General features: G+C 46.2%; 1 protein-coding gene across 1 annotated transcript; it reads right to left on the bottom strand.

Annotated features, from left to right (window-relative positions):
- Positions 1-704: 704 nt before the first annotated feature.
- Positions 705-16,436, bottom strand: LOC310786071 (uncharacterized protein; the record flags this gene model as incomplete). Its single annotated transcript, XM_083647253.1, has 23 exons — positions 705-1,547; positions 1,637-1,706; positions 1,862-1,934; positions 2,188-2,309; positions 2,471-2,704; positions 3,320-3,519; positions 3,988-4,130; positions 4,238-4,403; positions 4,534-4,722; positions 5,729-5,863; positions 9,276-9,614; positions 10,311-10,747; positions 11,910-11,913; positions 12,277-12,420; positions 12,571-12,823; positions 12,923-12,995; positions 13,262-13,481; positions 13,588-13,723; positions 14,087-14,286; positions 14,388-14,530; positions 15,727-15,892; positions 15,996-16,184; positions 16,305-16,436. 23 exons carry the CDS (start codon positions 16,434-16,436, stop codon positions 1,194-1,196), a joined length of 4,122 nt encoding a protein of 1,373 aa, XP_083503379.1. The 3' UTR covers positions 705-1,193.

The following is a 16,436-nucleotide window of genomic DNA, read 5'->3' as shown; positions in this document are numbered from 1 at the left end:
GAGAGGTGGACCAGGGAGGAGTCAACCTAATGTTATGGGAAGGGGAGGTTCAAAAGCTAAGAGTATTTCATGTTATGTTGGATATTGCAATATATTTTGTTTCTTCAATATATATTGCAATACAGTATAAAAAAGAATATGTGAATTTTCATCAAATGACTTTAATAGCTCTATCAAGCCTTGCCCCGGTCATGGAAAAATTTACAAACCTCAACCATTCTGCTGATTAAATTGTAAAATTGGCCCTTTTGCAAACGAGGTTGTATTCTACCAGGTGATGCCTGTACTAAGTCCCTCTCTTGTAACTAGTCCAAAAGGCTGTAACATGTCATTTTTATTCACATCTAAGACAATCTGGGAATCAATTTGTATTAAAAAAACAACAGAGCCAGGTTGAAGGTTATTAGGCTCCCGCTACATCCTCTAAAACATGTCCCCACATACACACACAGCATCAACCTGACCTCTTTACAGGGGGAAGTCAGAGTAGACTAGAGTAGATCCTCTCTTCCCGATACCTCCATTCTAAAATCCTGTTTAAACTGGTTAGCTAGGCTTTACCAACACAATGGAGGTTGATGATTGATGATTTTAATCACATACTGTCAGCACTGATGGGACCTGACACAGAAATGTTACAATGTTAACACTGTGTTTAACAGTCAGTTCTGCCTGTTTAATAAATACCAAGAAGATGCACAACATTACCAGATTTGCCATTAGAGAGACACATGTATGTATGAAGGTAAAACGCCCATCTTTAAAAACCTTGCATCAAACGGACTGCGACAGGGAAGATTATGTGATGAACATCCCATTCATTTCCCCTTTAGATCCAGAAGTCCTTGGGCAAAGCAGAGACCCATTAGGTCTATCCTCAGACCAGTGTCTCCTTTCTCTTTTAAGGTTTAGGTTTAGTTTATTGACAAAGATTAAAAGCAAGTAGAAATATATATATATAGCTTTAAAACGTGTCAAGGATGACCAAAAAAGTCAGACTTGTTTCCATTGTGGTCCTTGATATAAACACAATAAACAAACCAACTAAAGATGGCTGCAACTACAATTATTTTGGACGTCAAAAACAGTCAAGTTTCCATTCACATACTAGTTTACGTCATATTTAGACTCTAAGCATGTTGGATCCCACAGTACCGGCTGGTCCTAGATCACATCATGTTACTGTGGTCAGTCTACCAGGCGCCCTGCAGCAGAGTGTTAAGGCTGTCCAGAAGCTGAGCTGGACCCTGCAGCAGTGTGCTGAGTTTATCATGAGACAAGAGCACAGCCGTTACCACAGCCCCCCATAGTGTGAGCAGCCAGGGGGAGAAGAGGACAGACGGCCTGGTCTCCGGTTCTGGTACTACTCTGGTCCTGAAAGGCTGGGCCACTCGCTCCCACTGCGTGAGGATGGCCTGACGCGCTCCAGCCCACTGTCCAGGCCCGGACAGACGGTACTGATACGGGGTGCAGGGACCCAGGAAGACCTTCAGCCCCAACACAGGATCTGTCAGTAGTAGTCTCAGGATGTTTGGTCGAACCCCTATCTGTGATTGGAGATGTATTATGATGGTTATGTCTGTTACATACATATGGTAACACCATTTTATTTAGAGCTGAGAGGAAGAGAACTGACCTCCCCCGCCATGAAGTCCAGGTAGGAGATGTAGTTCACCTGGAGCGCAGCCTGTCGTGGACAGGAATAGCTGAGACAACAGAGGGGTGAATTAGTTAATGCAATTTATAATAGTGCATATTATTTTAACCACACGCACATTCTACTGATACTTGTAATTCTGAAAAGACTTGTATCATCTCAGACATCCATGGAACAAAAGCTTTTAGAGTAGACAATGGCTACCTCCTCATGTTTGTCTTTCTCTCAGACTCGATGACAGTGAGCATTGTCTCCTCGGGTGGAAGATGGCTCATACCTTGAAGAAACAAAGAGCCACACTGAAAAAGTCTTGTTTCCTATGATTTTGTGTGTGTGTGCGTGTGTGTGTGTGTGTGGGGGGGGGGGGGACGGGGGGACAGAAAATGCTTGTTATGCCCTCGGTGGGCCGTGTTAAAATGTGCCTCACTAAATATGTGATTGCGATGAGAGAGGGGATGATGTTTATGTTCTGTGAGCACTGTTGATATGTGGCCATACGATATGTGAGAGTCAAGCTCAGGCATGTTTACCGGCAATGACCTTAATGGCCCATCGTGCCTGCATTTCCACTATGGATATGATCGGTCCTTTTGTCTGGAACAGACCCATGATGGCCAGTGTGGGCTGTTCTAGAGAGGGAGGAAACACTCTCCTGAAATTTGAGAGAATTGCAGAGTAATCATTTTCAATTATAGTAACAAGTCCTAACAGGCGCCATATTAAAACAACATTATTAGTGTCTAATGCTTTACATCCCAAATGTTACATTAGCCCTACCTTTACAAGACCAATCTCTATGCGCCCTGTACTTACTTGTACAATGTCACCTCTCCGCCAGGCCCCTCAGAAAGAGCTGGGGGCAGGAATGTGAAGGTTCCATTATAGCCCGTGCAGAAGACCACGACGTCAATGTTCTCCTCCACTGTGCCATCCTCAAACACAAGGCCAGAGCCCTGAAATGCTTGCAGGTTAGGCTTCATCACTAGCGCCCCCTGAAGGATTCGGCCAGGAAGGTCGTCATTGACCAGTGGCTTTCTGTCTAAAAGCCTGTGAGAGACGACACGAGAGAAGGAATCAGTCAAACTCATTCCTTTGGTACAACAAGTGTTATGCTTTGTGACAGTTCCAGATCATGTTTTTGAAGTAGTTTGAGTGATAGCAGAGCTGACTATCCAGCTAGGATTGCTGTTATATGTAGTGAGTGTAAGAGCTGTCAGGAACTCTGTGCCTTTTCTAATGTACTTGCTAGCAAGAAGAACAAATCCTATACTTGTAGCTCAATATTGGTTAAAAATGACAAAGAGGAAAAGCTGAATCTCAGGCCAGACTATCTCCGTTTCGCGCTGTACCAGCGCAGGAGAGAGTCTGGCTCCTCTTACTCTCACTCTGGTATAGAGGGAAAAAAGACTTATCTTTACAACCATCCACTGAACGTACCAAGCAGGCCTGCTTTTTTGCATCAAAACGTGCCATTTTCAGCGTGCAGGTTGCTAGCTTGCTAGTTAGCGTTGTTGTTGTTGTTTCACAGCGGCGGAGGCAATTGAGAGCGACATCCCGGAAGCGGAAATGGATTTCCCTTCTGCTCCGACTGAAATGGTCGGCACCAATGGCAGCGTTCTGAATATCACCCATTGAAATGTGTGGAACAGTTTCAGTAGTCACCTGTGTCTGGGCATCAGGCCGTACAATCTGTGATCATATTTGTGATTCAAGGCTCTCTCTGACACCCAGTTGACCAGAGCTTTGGGCAGAAGGAGGGTTAGGATGTTGTTCAGCCGGGTGATGGCTATCATGTCCAACGGAAGGCCGCTGCTGGACATCCTGGCTATCACCCAGGCTCCTTTGCGTGTGCTGAGGAATGTCTATCAGAGAGATTAAGAGTATTGGGTAGGGATACAGGATAGTGTCAATATAGATGGGCAACATTCTCACAAACATGCAAACAATTACATTGTAGAACCAACAATTACATTGCAAAACGGTTACATTGTGAAACAACATTGCAAAAACAAGGCAGCACACATCAGTTCCCACATACAATTTAACCCATTTAACTCTGCTCTTCAATTGTCTTATGATGACAACACAATATCTCACCACTATAAGGCGGCCGGCGGTGCGGCGCATAATTGCAATTGCAGAAGTACACTAGCTGAGCAGGAAATGAGCGCACGATATTTCATGTCAATATAATAGCACAACTCAAAATAAAAATACCAAATATGATCCAATAGTCACATTGACAATAACAATTTATTTATAGTCCTCTATTAATTCCTCTGGATCACCACTGTCCAACAAAACCGTTTTCTGTTCATCTTCTGCCTCACCTTCTCTGCAGATCTGCTGATCTCCACAGCAATGTCTCCCCCAGAATTGCCGATGCCGACCACCACCACCTTCTTTCCTCTGAAGGCATCTGCATCTTTGTATTGCCAGCTGTGGAGGCACCTGCCACCAAATGTCTTGTGACCTGGGGAGAACCATATGGTGCTAAAGCTTATAGATTTATATACGGTATATGACTAGCCAAGAGAAGCTTGTTTAAAATGTATTTGTGTGATGTCTGTGTGTACTGACCTGGAAAGTCTCCCACGGGTAAGACAGGATGGGTGTAGTGGCCTGAACACACCAGAACTCCATCGAAGACATGTCTGTCTTCCTCTCCATCCCTGTTAACAGTCACCACTTCCCACTGACCAGACAGAGAGAAATCTGGCCTTTGCCTCACACTTCTCACTGTGGTCTGAAGCACACATACACAGACACATGGCAGAAAATGTGAGAGGCTCAATAGAGCAATGCTGTAGTGTAGAAACTTGGCAGAAGGTAAGTGGGAGCCTTGAAATAATGTCACAATGAGAGATGAGAATGACCTGGAAGCGAATGTGTCTGCGCAGGTCAAAGCGCTCAGCATAGAGTGTGAGGTAATGTAGGAGCTGGGAGTTGTGCATGTAGTTTGGATAGTCCGCAGGCATGGGGAAGTCGCTGAAACACATCATCTCCTTGGAGGTGTTGACCACCAAGGAGCGGTAGATATTGGAGCGCTCTGGCTCTGGTGACTCCTGTGGACACAAAAGAAAAAAAACAATATGCTATTGATCATTTCAGGATGAAACTGGATAGGTGCAAATACTGCATAAGCCTGATCTGACATTGGGATGTTACTTTTACCTGATTTAGCCAGAGCATAATGAAGGTACTCTATTGTTGTTGTACACAATCTTTTGGATTACTTCTCACTCGCCCTGTTTATTTATGAAAAATATTCATCCATGCAAGTGTAACCTGCGTTGTGTCCACAGCACCGGCAGTAACCCATGTTAAGGTCTTGCCCAGGGGTGGAACGGGTTTCGATCCACCGACCTGCTTCCAATGCGCACACACTCTAACCACTATGCCAAGAGAGCTAAGCTCTCATGGTGGAGGTTAACGGGCCTTTAGACTGGAGAGTGAGTTCATTAACCAACCTACTCGCTACCTGGTGGCTCACCTGGTAGAGTGCGTACCACAAAGGCTTAGTCCTTCGCGCGGACGACCAGGGTTCGAATCGGACCCGTGGTCCCCCCCTCTCTCTCCCCACCTTTCCTGTCTGCCTACTGTCCTATCCAATAAAGGCAAAAATGCCCATAAAAATAATCCAGAAATAAAATAATAAAATACTCGCTACCACTCAGGACTCACTCCACACCCACTGGGCATCCGGGTCATGGCAACAATGTAACCTGCATTGTGTTGACAGCACTAGCAGCAACCCAGGTTAGGGGCTTGGCCAGGGACGGACCCGGATTCGATCCACCGGCCTTCCGCTTCCAAAGCACACGCGCTAACCATTACGCTAAGAGAGCTAAGCACCCCTGGCGGAACTGGTTAATGGGCCTTTATACCGGGGAGTGAGTTTAATCAACCTACTCACTTCCACTCGGAAGTCGGGGCTCACAGTCATTCGGTTACACATGGGAACTACTTCTCCTTGACAGTGGAATGTTTTGTTGCCCATACAGCATCACAATCCTAGTCTGGCTAGACACCAATATTCTGGATATTTCTCAAACCAGTGCCCTCACCCACCTTAAACCTCCACAGGCCACCAATGTCATCACTGCTCTCGAAGCAGACAGGCTCCAGCCCCTCATCCAGACAGCTCTTGATACAGACCAGACCTGCACTGCCCCCTCCAACCACTGCCACACGCCGGGTCATTATTGATCACTTGTATGTGAGGAGAGAATTGGTGCACACAACTGTGATCTCTGGAAAACAGAAGTAACGGTGTCAGTCAAGTATTTTAGAAAATGGAGGGAGTAACAGTCCGAACAGGTTGGAACTGCTTTGTGTAATCACGACAGTTTGATCTTATTCGTAAATATGAGAAACAAGTCAACTACTCTCACCTTCTCCAGTAAGTTGTTCCTAGCCCTGTGCAGCTGTGTTCACTGCTTGCCTCTAAAAACTCACTGGTCCCTGGCATGTTGTTGCACATCATCACCCACTCAGTTAATCAGTAGGCTGTCCCTCCCTGGGACTTTAACCCTCTACTCCAGCAATTGGGAGTAGAAAAGTTTATAGTGAATGATGTGAAATGTACTATGGAAAAGTAGGTGGATGAAACATTGTAATTTCAACGTATTTTTTCCAGCGTGCTCGTCTTCATTTTAGGAGGAATCTCCAAATTCTCTTCAGCAGAATGCAATGCTCTGTCAAACAATGTGTGAACCCGGAGGAAAGGAGCAGACTGTGCTTTTATAGTTAAACTGACTTTTTGAAACCGAGAAGCAGTCTAGTCTAGCCGCGGGGAGCACTTTATAAACGCACTCGTACTTGCAATAAAACTAAAAGGAGTGAGTGCACGCACACAATGCCTATTCTAGTTTAGTAAATAATAATTCCCCATTTTTTACTCCCCATCCGTATTGTGTCCAGAATGCCAACAAATACTTGTCACAAGACTCGAGACCTCGATCGCGCTGTCCTACCTTTTATTTCTGTTCTGTTCTCTCTTGCAGTGGTTTCCTGGGAGCGCAGTCAGCGCCTCCTCCTCCAACAGAGGGAGGATCTCGACTGCATTTGACAGTAGGCTATTTGGGAATACAAGCAACTCCACAAATACAATGTATGTAGGCTAATGAATGTTCCACATTTTTCGTCCATTTATAATTTTTCGTAACTTCTCCAGGCCTGGAAAGCACTTAAAATGGCAAGACTTTTCAGAGCGTGTGAACAGCATAGCGCCCTCTGCTGTCCAGAAAGAGTACAAGCTTACAGCACTTTTTGCAAACGCAATGTCCACTGGGTGGCACTGGCAGCGCAGGTAGCCGCAAAACGCGACTATTTCACTCGAGTACCTCTCCCATCATAGCAAAGAGCATGGAAGGAAAGAGACGAAACTCCGGCCATTTTTGGAAACAGAATGCGCCTCGCAGTGGTCAGCTGCGGTAGCGCGGGCCCCTATAATCAGCCTCTCTAAACAGTAACTCAACGGGAGAACACTCTAAATTTCGTGGATTCACATCTTTTCTGGGCGTACTGTAAATCTTGATTGAAGTGGTGTAGTGCAGGGATGTAAAACAACAACCATATTGTGGAAACTAAGCAAATTTTTTCTTTTTTTTCTTTTAGTTTTTTCAAGATAAATAGTAAATGCAAAGGACCCGAGGTTAAAACCACGGCAACACACTTCTGACGGAGTGGACGACAGCCGCATTAGCTATTTATCTTGAAAAAACTAAACAAAGAAAACGAAACATTTTGCTTAGTTTCCACAATATGGTTGTTGTTTTACATCCCTGCACTACACCACTTCAGTCAAGATTTGCAGTACGCCCAGAAAAGATGTGAATCCACGAAATTTAGAGTGTTCTCCCGTTGAGTTACTGTTTAGAGAGGCTGATTATAGGGGCCCGCGCTACCGCAGCTGACCACTGCGAGCCTGTGCGAGGTTCTTTTGGCGCTGTCACGCTTCCAAAAATAAAAAATGGCGGAGGCTGCTGGGCGCTGATGTTGCAATGGGGCAATATGGAGCTTTCAGTTCTTTCCATAAAAGTTCTTTGATCATAGTCGCGCTCGCCCGACCCCTTTATCGAGGGAAAGTTGCACATTTAGCGATCTACAAGCTTCAAACATGCACCAATCACTAATATAAACTACGCACCTTGTTGCCACGGATGTTGTCGAGCAGGCCGCGCTGAGGCCGCGCTTTTTTAACTCGTATTTTAAGAAAGTTTGGGTTATTTGTGTGTCCGGAAACATTATTTTCCCTTCTCCAACGACTCTTCTTCTTTTTTGCTGCTCACCGGTTCAACTGCTCAACTGCGCCACCGCATCATGGGGTATTACATCATGTGTCAAGTATGGGGTTTGCCCTGTGTCGTTCTGTCAGTCACAGGTTTCATGATGCGGTGGCGCAGTTGAACCGGTGAGCAGCAAAAAAGAAGAAGAGTCGTTGGAGAAGGGAAAATAATGTTTCCGGACACACAAATAACCCAAACTTTCTTAAAATACGAGTTAACAAAGCGCGGCCTCAGCGCGGCCTGCTCGACAACATCCGTGGCAACAAGGTGCGTAGTTTATATTAGTGATTGGTGCATGTTTGAAGCTTGTAGATCGCTAAATGTGCAACTTTCCCTCGATAAAGGGGTCGGGCGAGCGCGACTATGATGGGAGAGGTACTCGAGTGAAATAGTCGCGTTTTGCGGCTAGCAGCGCAGGATGACTGGATAAAGTGGTAGTTTGGGTGGTGGCCGGGTGTAGCCTATATCAGGCCCCTAAACTGTCTGATACAAATTAGACCACGGGACCCATCTGATAATTAAGTAATAGAGAGTTGATGTCACCTCCACCTCCACGTACAGGCTGTTTGACAAGTTCAATGCCCAGATATCTAAGAGAACATTATGAGAAGCTTGTGTGAAGTGGACACACACAAGCTTCACACAAGCTTCTCATAGTAGTAATAAGAATGAGAAGTTTCTGAGTGAGTGAGTGAGTGAGTGAGTGAGTGAGTGAGTGAGTGAGTGAGTGAGTGAGTGAGTGAGCAGAATTTTGTTCGGCCACTGCCATGCCGATGCACGTGTGATCGGGCTGAAACTTCCAGGAAGTGTAAAGAGCACCCATGGGGGTGACCTGACAGAGCCAGATATTTTAATTAGGTAATTGCCTAATGATGTGATGTCACTCGAACAATGATCTGGTGACATCATCACTGATGACATCAGTCCGTGATGACATCATCAGTGATTTATGATGAATTTGAGACCACAGTGTCCCAGACCGGGGGGGGGGGGGTCCTAACTCCCACGGGTCCACTATTGCATAGAATTGGTGATGTCGAGATCTCAAGTTGCCTGAGTTGCAGCGTTCCTACTTATAGCATCTGTAGGGAAGGATTTATGACATAACTGATGATGTCACAATGACTATGACTCATCACTGTCTGCCTTAAATCACTGATGCGCCAGCCACCATCTGAATGTGTGAACCTACCAAGGGCAAAGCTTTTACCATGTTCAGAAAAAAAGGAAAGAAAGATCCAGAACTGCTCAAGACCGTGACGGAGGGGCTGCGAGGACTCTACTTTGAAAAGCTGTTCCCATTGGAGTCCATGTATCGATTCCATGACTTCCACTCCCCGGCACTCGAAGATGCCGACTTCGACAACAAGCCAATGGTCCTTCTGGTGGGTCAGTACTCCACCGGGAAGACCACCTTCATTCGGCACCTGATGGACCAGGACTTCCCAGGTATGCGGATCAGCCCCGAGCCGACCACAGATTCTTTCATTGTAGTGATGCACGGTGAACAGGTAGGGGAGATACCGGGCAACGCTCTGGTGGTCGACCCCAAAAGGCCCTTCCGCAAACTCAGTGCCTTTGGCAGTGCGTTCCTCAACAGGTTCAAGTGTGCTCAGGTGCCTAACCCCGTCCTGGAGAGCATCAGTATCATCGATACTCCTGGAATCCTGTCAGGGGAGAAACAACGGATCAGTAGAGGCTACAACTTTGCGGCAGTGCTGGAGTGGTTTGCTGAGCATGTGGACCGCATCATCCTCCTGTTCGACGCCCACAAGCTGGACATCTCAGACGAGTTCTCTGAGGTGATCCACGCCCTCAGGAATCACGAGGACAAGATGCGCGTGGTGCTGAACAAGGCAGATCAGATCAACACCCAGCAGCTTATGAGGGTTTATGGAGCGCTGATGTGGAACCTGGGCAAAATCATCAACACACCTGAGGTTGTGCGCGTGTACATTGGGTCATTCTGGGACCAACCCCTTGTGGTCCATGACAACAGGAAGTTGTTTGAAGCGGAGGAGCAGGACCTCTACTTAGACATCCAGTCATTGCCACGTAATGCAGCGCTACGCAAAATCAATGACCTCATCAAGCGGGCACGCCTTGCTAAGGTGCATGCCTACATCATCAGTTCTCTGAAGAAGGAGATGCCGAATTTGTGGAGTAAGGAGCTCAAGAAGAAGGAGCTGATCTCCAACCTTGGAGAAATCTACAAGAAGATTGAGAAAGAGCACCATGTCTCACGTGCTGATTTGCCCAAACTCGATAAGATGCAGGACCTGCTGAATGGCCACGACTTCTCCAAGTTCCCAGTGCTGAAGTCCAAGCTGCTGGATGCCGTGGATGACATGCTAGTAAAAGACATTGCGCATCTCATGGTCTTGGTACGCCAGGAGGAGGCCTCCATGCCCAGCCAGTCCATCCATGGTGCAGTCTTTGACCGGGTCATGAGCATGCCCTTCGCCTACGGTTACGGCGAGGGGGTTAGCGAAGGCATCGATGAGCTGGAGTGGGTGGTTGGCCGCGACAAGCCCTCGTATGACGAGATCTTCTACACTCTCTCTCCCATAAATGGCAAAGTGTCCGGCGCCGCGGCGAGTAAGGAGATGCTCAAGTCCAAGCTGCCCAACCCGGTCCTGTCTAAGATCTGGTTGCTGGCCGACGTGGATAAAGACCACCACCTCGATGATGAGGAGTTCGCCCTGGCCTGTCACCTGATCAAGGTGAAGCTGGAGGGCCATGAGCTGCCGAGCGAGCTGCCCAAACACCTCATTCCTCCATCGAGGCGCGGGGGAATGACCTAGATAAGGAAGATCTTTATATACAGTAGGGGAGGCCAGGGGCCCAGGGCATGTTGGGCCCAACTATGGACCCAATTGGGGACGCCCCTCTGGGATAGGCCGAGATGCATGCCATGCTAAACATTTTACAGAGTTTGAGATACAGAAATTAAATTGACAAAAATAAAAATAAAATTGAAAAGGTAAAAAAGAGTCAAAATAAATAAATTTGAGTCTTTAAATGTTTATGAGTTCATGGAAAGGAGATAGCTAGGGTGGGGTGGGGAGGGAGTAGGGGCGATGAGCAGGCAAAGAAGTAGCGGGTATTGGGTATTTGTGTATAGACCTTCAGAAACAGGCAAAGAGAGACATCACTCTGTGTGCTTTCAGGGGTGTTGCCTATGCTCCATAGTACATTGCAGAGGTGTGTAAGATGTCATTTGCACTGTGGCATTTTAAAAGAGCATATTGCCCCCCCCCCCCCCCCCCAGCTTCCTAAATGAAACTGATCAAAGATATTGAAAATTACATGCTTCCTAAAGTTGCCCTTTATTGTTTCATATAACAAGAAAAATTAGATTGTACAGGACCCTTTTTGGAATTTTATTTTGCCATAAAGTAAACAGTGACAATTGCACAGCTCAAGCGCTTTGAAATGCCAGCATTAAAGTGACAAGTGGGCAGCTTCAAACATTGATTAACAAGAGCAAAAAACAAATGTGCAAAACAAAATACAAAAAATAAGATCCAGTGTAGTGTACATCTTGCCCCAATGTTAAGCTCATGAAGTCTCTGGGCTGTGATCACCATGCTGGCTGTTTTTGGGGCAATTTTGGCTTTTTCAATGGCCAACTGTGTCTCTCAAGTACAGGAAGGGCTCCCTTGTGCTTGCTACGATTGCTTTCCTTTCCGGCTTTGATTCATTTTTGTTTTATTTCATAAAATGTTCGATTGCATTCCTGCATACCATTCCATGCTATTGTTGTAGACGTAGTTTCAATGCAAATGGACTCAATAAGTTAGATGATATATTTATTATAAACATTGTATTCACACAGATATGTGAAAAACACTCCACATTTATGGTCACTTACTCCACATTTATGGTCACTTTAAGTTAAATATGGTGTAAAGAAGTGTTTCTCACTAGAAATAGGCATTTAACGATTCTATAAATCTCACTAGGCTACAGAGAAATCACAAAGGAGTGAAATGACAGATTCAGCCACATATGTATAAATGTTTAAATAGTCTAAATATACACACAATACTTCTAGTTTAGATCACAGCTCAGACCGTGATCCCCATAATCATCATCCCCATAATAACAACCCAAATGGGGGTATACAGAGCTATATATACAAGCTTAGTCTGGCTGAATTAAAATGAAAGACATTTGGTGTTACAATGGTAACACCTATGTTACAGTAATATCTTCCACCCCGCAGATATTTCCACATAGACCCAGATACACTAGATGGACAAAGGTTAACATTCTCTAGGAGCTAATGGTTCTCTTTTCATGTTGACCCCTGCAGCACATTCAGACTGCCTGTGGACGGAGTTTGGAGAAGAGGGTGGGGATGGTGGTGGGGTTGCGGACATGGATGTAGTAGACGGCTGCTCCTCCGACCATGGCAGTCAGGCTCAGCTTGAACAGTCGGCCAGCAACAGAAGCCTTTTCCTCCTCCACCTGGCAGAGATATGGGGTGTGGGGGGGTGTGGGGGGAGAGACATATTGAATACCTACTTATTTTTCAGGTAACTTTGGACTCTGACAACTGTACATTACACATTACATGCAGCCAGTAGTATCTTGGGGGACTTAATGACCATTGCAGACCTGTCTGGTTTTCAGGGGCTGGAACATGCGGTCAAACTGGGTGAAGATCGCTCTGCGGGCCCCCTCCCATTTCCCTGGTCCCATCACTCGATACTGGTAGGATGTGACGGGACCCCACAGAATCTTTTGGAACAGTGGGTAGTCCGTGAAGAAGAGCCAGGGAAGACTTGGCCGCACTCCTATCTCTCCAGCTATATTATCCATGTAGGAGACAAAGTCCACCTGCAGGGGTGTCAACTTGGACACGATGTAGCTGTGGGGAGGGCATAGATACATGAAAATATGTTATCCGGGATTTGAGGGCAATGTTGCTTGCAATAGTAATGAGGCAAATGAATACTGAGGGACCGACCTTTTGTCCATGTCTTTAGTGTCATTCTCAACTGCCTTTATCATGGCCTGTTGTGAAGGCAGTTTTTTAAGTCCTGAAGAGCAAAAGACAGAAAGCTGAGTTGAATACTGACTGACAAGAGTTTGGAAAGTGCCTAGGCTAGGATTACAGAGTAGTGAAGTGGGTATATTTTTCATATCTGAACTGCCACTAACAATGACTACTGGACCTTTGTGTGTGTGTGTGTGTGTGTGTGTGTGTGTGTGTGCAGGAGTATATGGTAAGATCTGCAGTGTAAGAAGTCCCAGCATCTTGCCTACACACCACAGTGGCTGATTTATGACAGACATGCAGCCTCACCTTTGAAGACGCGTGAGACCCAGCGGGCCTGCATCTCAGCCTGAGGCATAATAGCTCCGAGAGCATGGATGAAGCCCACAACCGCCAGAGTGGGGTGCTCCATGTTAGGGGGGAAAACGTGCTTGTACAGACCCACGCGGTGGCCAGACTTGTACATGGCACTGCTTGGCAGGAAGGGGAAATCGTAGTTGTATCCTGTGGCGAACACAATCGTATCAACCTATCCGACAGGTAAAAAAGACCAGAGCTGAACTTGTGTTTCAAGTCGGCAACAACTTGGATATTTAATGCGTACACCGTTGATTTAGATAACTTAACCTTCTGACCTTTTCCACCACACTTCCATCATCAAACACCACGGTGGAGCCGCGGATCTCCTTCACGTTTGGTTTGATAATGACAGACCCTGCCAGAATCTTTAAAGGCAGGTCATCGTTGATCACTGGTATCTGACTGAAGAGTCTGGTGAGGTGGGAGGCAGTGGAGGGAAGGGGAGGAGAGGGCAGGTGAACAGAGGAGAAGGAGAGATTGAGGCATTGTAACCTACTACAGTAACTGCTAGAGATACTCTGAGAAGAACATGATGAAGGGAGGCTCTATCACAGGGTCGTTCACATCTCTTGCACTCTTTCTACCCAAGGGGAATGCATTAACTGGCTTCAGATTTTACTCATCATGCAGCTATAGAAAACTTAAAAACTGGAATGTGTATGTGATAAACAACAACAATGTGAGAAAGTCAAGTAATATACTGCGCAGTGCAGGATACATTAGAACAAACCACAATGTTGGTACCGAGAGCCTGTAGAAAGTGAAATATCCTACCTGTGTCTGGGCTTGAGTGCGTACATGGTGTGGTCGTACATGGCGTTGAGTTTGCCCTCGCCAATCCAGTTGAGAACACTCATGGGCAGCAGCTGGAACAGGATGTGGACAAAGCGCGTGTTGTACTTCATGTCCACCGGCAGGCCGTTGTCAGAAACCTGCCGGATGACCCAGGCACCACGACGAGTGCTTACATAAACCTGCAAGAGGCCAGAGGAGAGAGAGAGCATGAGCAGATGGATTGTCTTGCATCGATCACTTAGGCCTTAGGAGGAATTGCAATTGAAAACAACTTCCTGACCTCTTCGGCAACTCTGCTGCTCTCCACAGCAATGTCACCGCCGGAGTTACCGATGCCGATCACCACCACTCTCTTCCCGTACATGTCCTCAGGCCCTTTGTAGTCCCAGCTGTGGAAGTATTTTCCTTCGAATGTCTCAATTCCTGCAACACACAGGTCACTCCGTTTCAGCAGAATGATCTGATGTTACCTGTATGCATTGAATTATGTCTTCCCAATGTTCTTTTCATTATATGAGGCTATAATTTATAATAAAAAATAGATTCACCCTCAGGAGGCATTTTCTTTGTCCTACCTCATCTTTTTATTTTCTCAATGTCTTGAAGAACACATTTTTAGAATGTTGTGCCAGTGACAGGGAACACCCTGATCCTGTACAGTGTTGAAGATTCAGGCTGGAGTCTGGAGATAAGCCCGAAAACTCCCGCCAGCTTCTCAGAATGTCTTTATAATGAAGTGAAACCTCTCAGCTAAGGGGAAGGGGAAAAAACCTCCCACTACCGGAACTCAAAGTTGAAGCCCACGTGGCTTATGAGAAAACCCAAATAAAAATAGATATACTAAGAGACGACACAAAAATAGAATCCAACACTTGATGGAAGGTCTGGAGTGCTCCAATGCCCAAGGCTTTATTTTGCCATAAAGCCTATCGGAGTCAAACTTCACATTACAAGAAAAACAGAATGCAAACTGACACCTCACACAGATGATAAACCTTATCAAAATCGTCACAGCCCCTCCTCACGGCTACACATTCTTGGCCAAGCTCCCCAGTTATGAGCACCCCCCTCCCCTCCCCTCCCCTCCCAATGAGATGTTCACGAGTCCCCATCCCTTGCTTGCCTAGGTCACGGTGACTTTATTGGCCTTCTACACTACTCTCCCTCCACCGCCCCCGTCCCACCTCAGCTCCACAATCACAACACAGGAAATCGAGATAGGCATAAAAGATCATCAAAGGAGATAAATGTCGAGCTAGGCTGTTGTCCTCTTTTCAGTCTGTCCTGCCGTAAGAATTCTGACATTAAAATAGGACATTCCATTGTGTTGTGTTTCTGACCGGACCATGTGGTTGGGTGACTAGTTCCGATGCCAAAATCGTGTTATTCCTCCGACAACAGCTGTGATTGTTTCAGCATATTACAGAAAATGGGTTATAGACTCCTTTTGTAAGCACATGATGGCATAAAGACAGAGTGATAAAGTACTCGTTTCCTCAATGTCCCCTCTCCTTATTGCTACAATAAACAAACGTCCATTCACATTGACACCATACTGTGGTTCTCCAGTCAATCCAGCATCTGTATAAAAGAGGTATTTTAGTAGAATGTCTCTTTACCTGGGAAGTCTTTGAGCGGCAGGTGGGGGTAGGTGTAGTGACCGGCACAGCAGATGACTGCATCAAAGACATGCCTCTCCTCCTGTCCATCCGTGTTCTCAATCACCACCTCCCACTGACCGGTACGCGAAAAGTCTGACCTCTGTCTAACACTCTTCACTGTGGTCTAAAATATAAAAGGAAATACATGTTATTTTAGAGACACCTTGTAGAGACGCCCTACAGACCGTTACTGTAATTTAGCACACACTCCTCTCCTGTCTTGTTACCTGGAAGCGGATGTACTGCAGCAGTTTAAAGTGCTCTGCATACATCCTGAAGTAGTTGAGGATTTTTGAGTGGTGCATATAGTTGGGGTAATCGGCAGGAATGGGGAAGTCGCTGTAGCACATCATCTCCTTGGAGATGTTGATGGTGAGGGAACGGTAGATACTGGCCCTGTTGGGTTCTGACACTTCCTACGGAGGAACCATTTCAAAAGGCAGATGTTAACAAAAAACAAAAGGCTTACTGCATAAAATGGTTTAGGGCGTAAATAAAACACTGCTGCTGAGACAGGTCTTCTAGAGTGAGGTCACCTTGAACTTCCACAGTCCGCCCATGTCATCACTGCTTTCAAAGCAGGTGGGCATCAAGCCCTCGTCCAGACAAGCCTTCATGCTGGTCAGACCGGAGGGGCCTGCCCCGATCACTGCTACTTTCTGCACCAT

The sequence above is a fragment of the Poromitra crassiceps genome (genome assembly GCF_964638095.1).
Source record: "Poromitra crassiceps genome assembly, chromosome: 12".
NCBI lineage: Eukaryota > Metazoa > Chordata > Actinopteri > Beryciformes > Melamphaidae > Poromitra > Poromitra crassiceps.
This window is presented reverse-complemented; position numbering and strand designations above follow the sequence as displayed.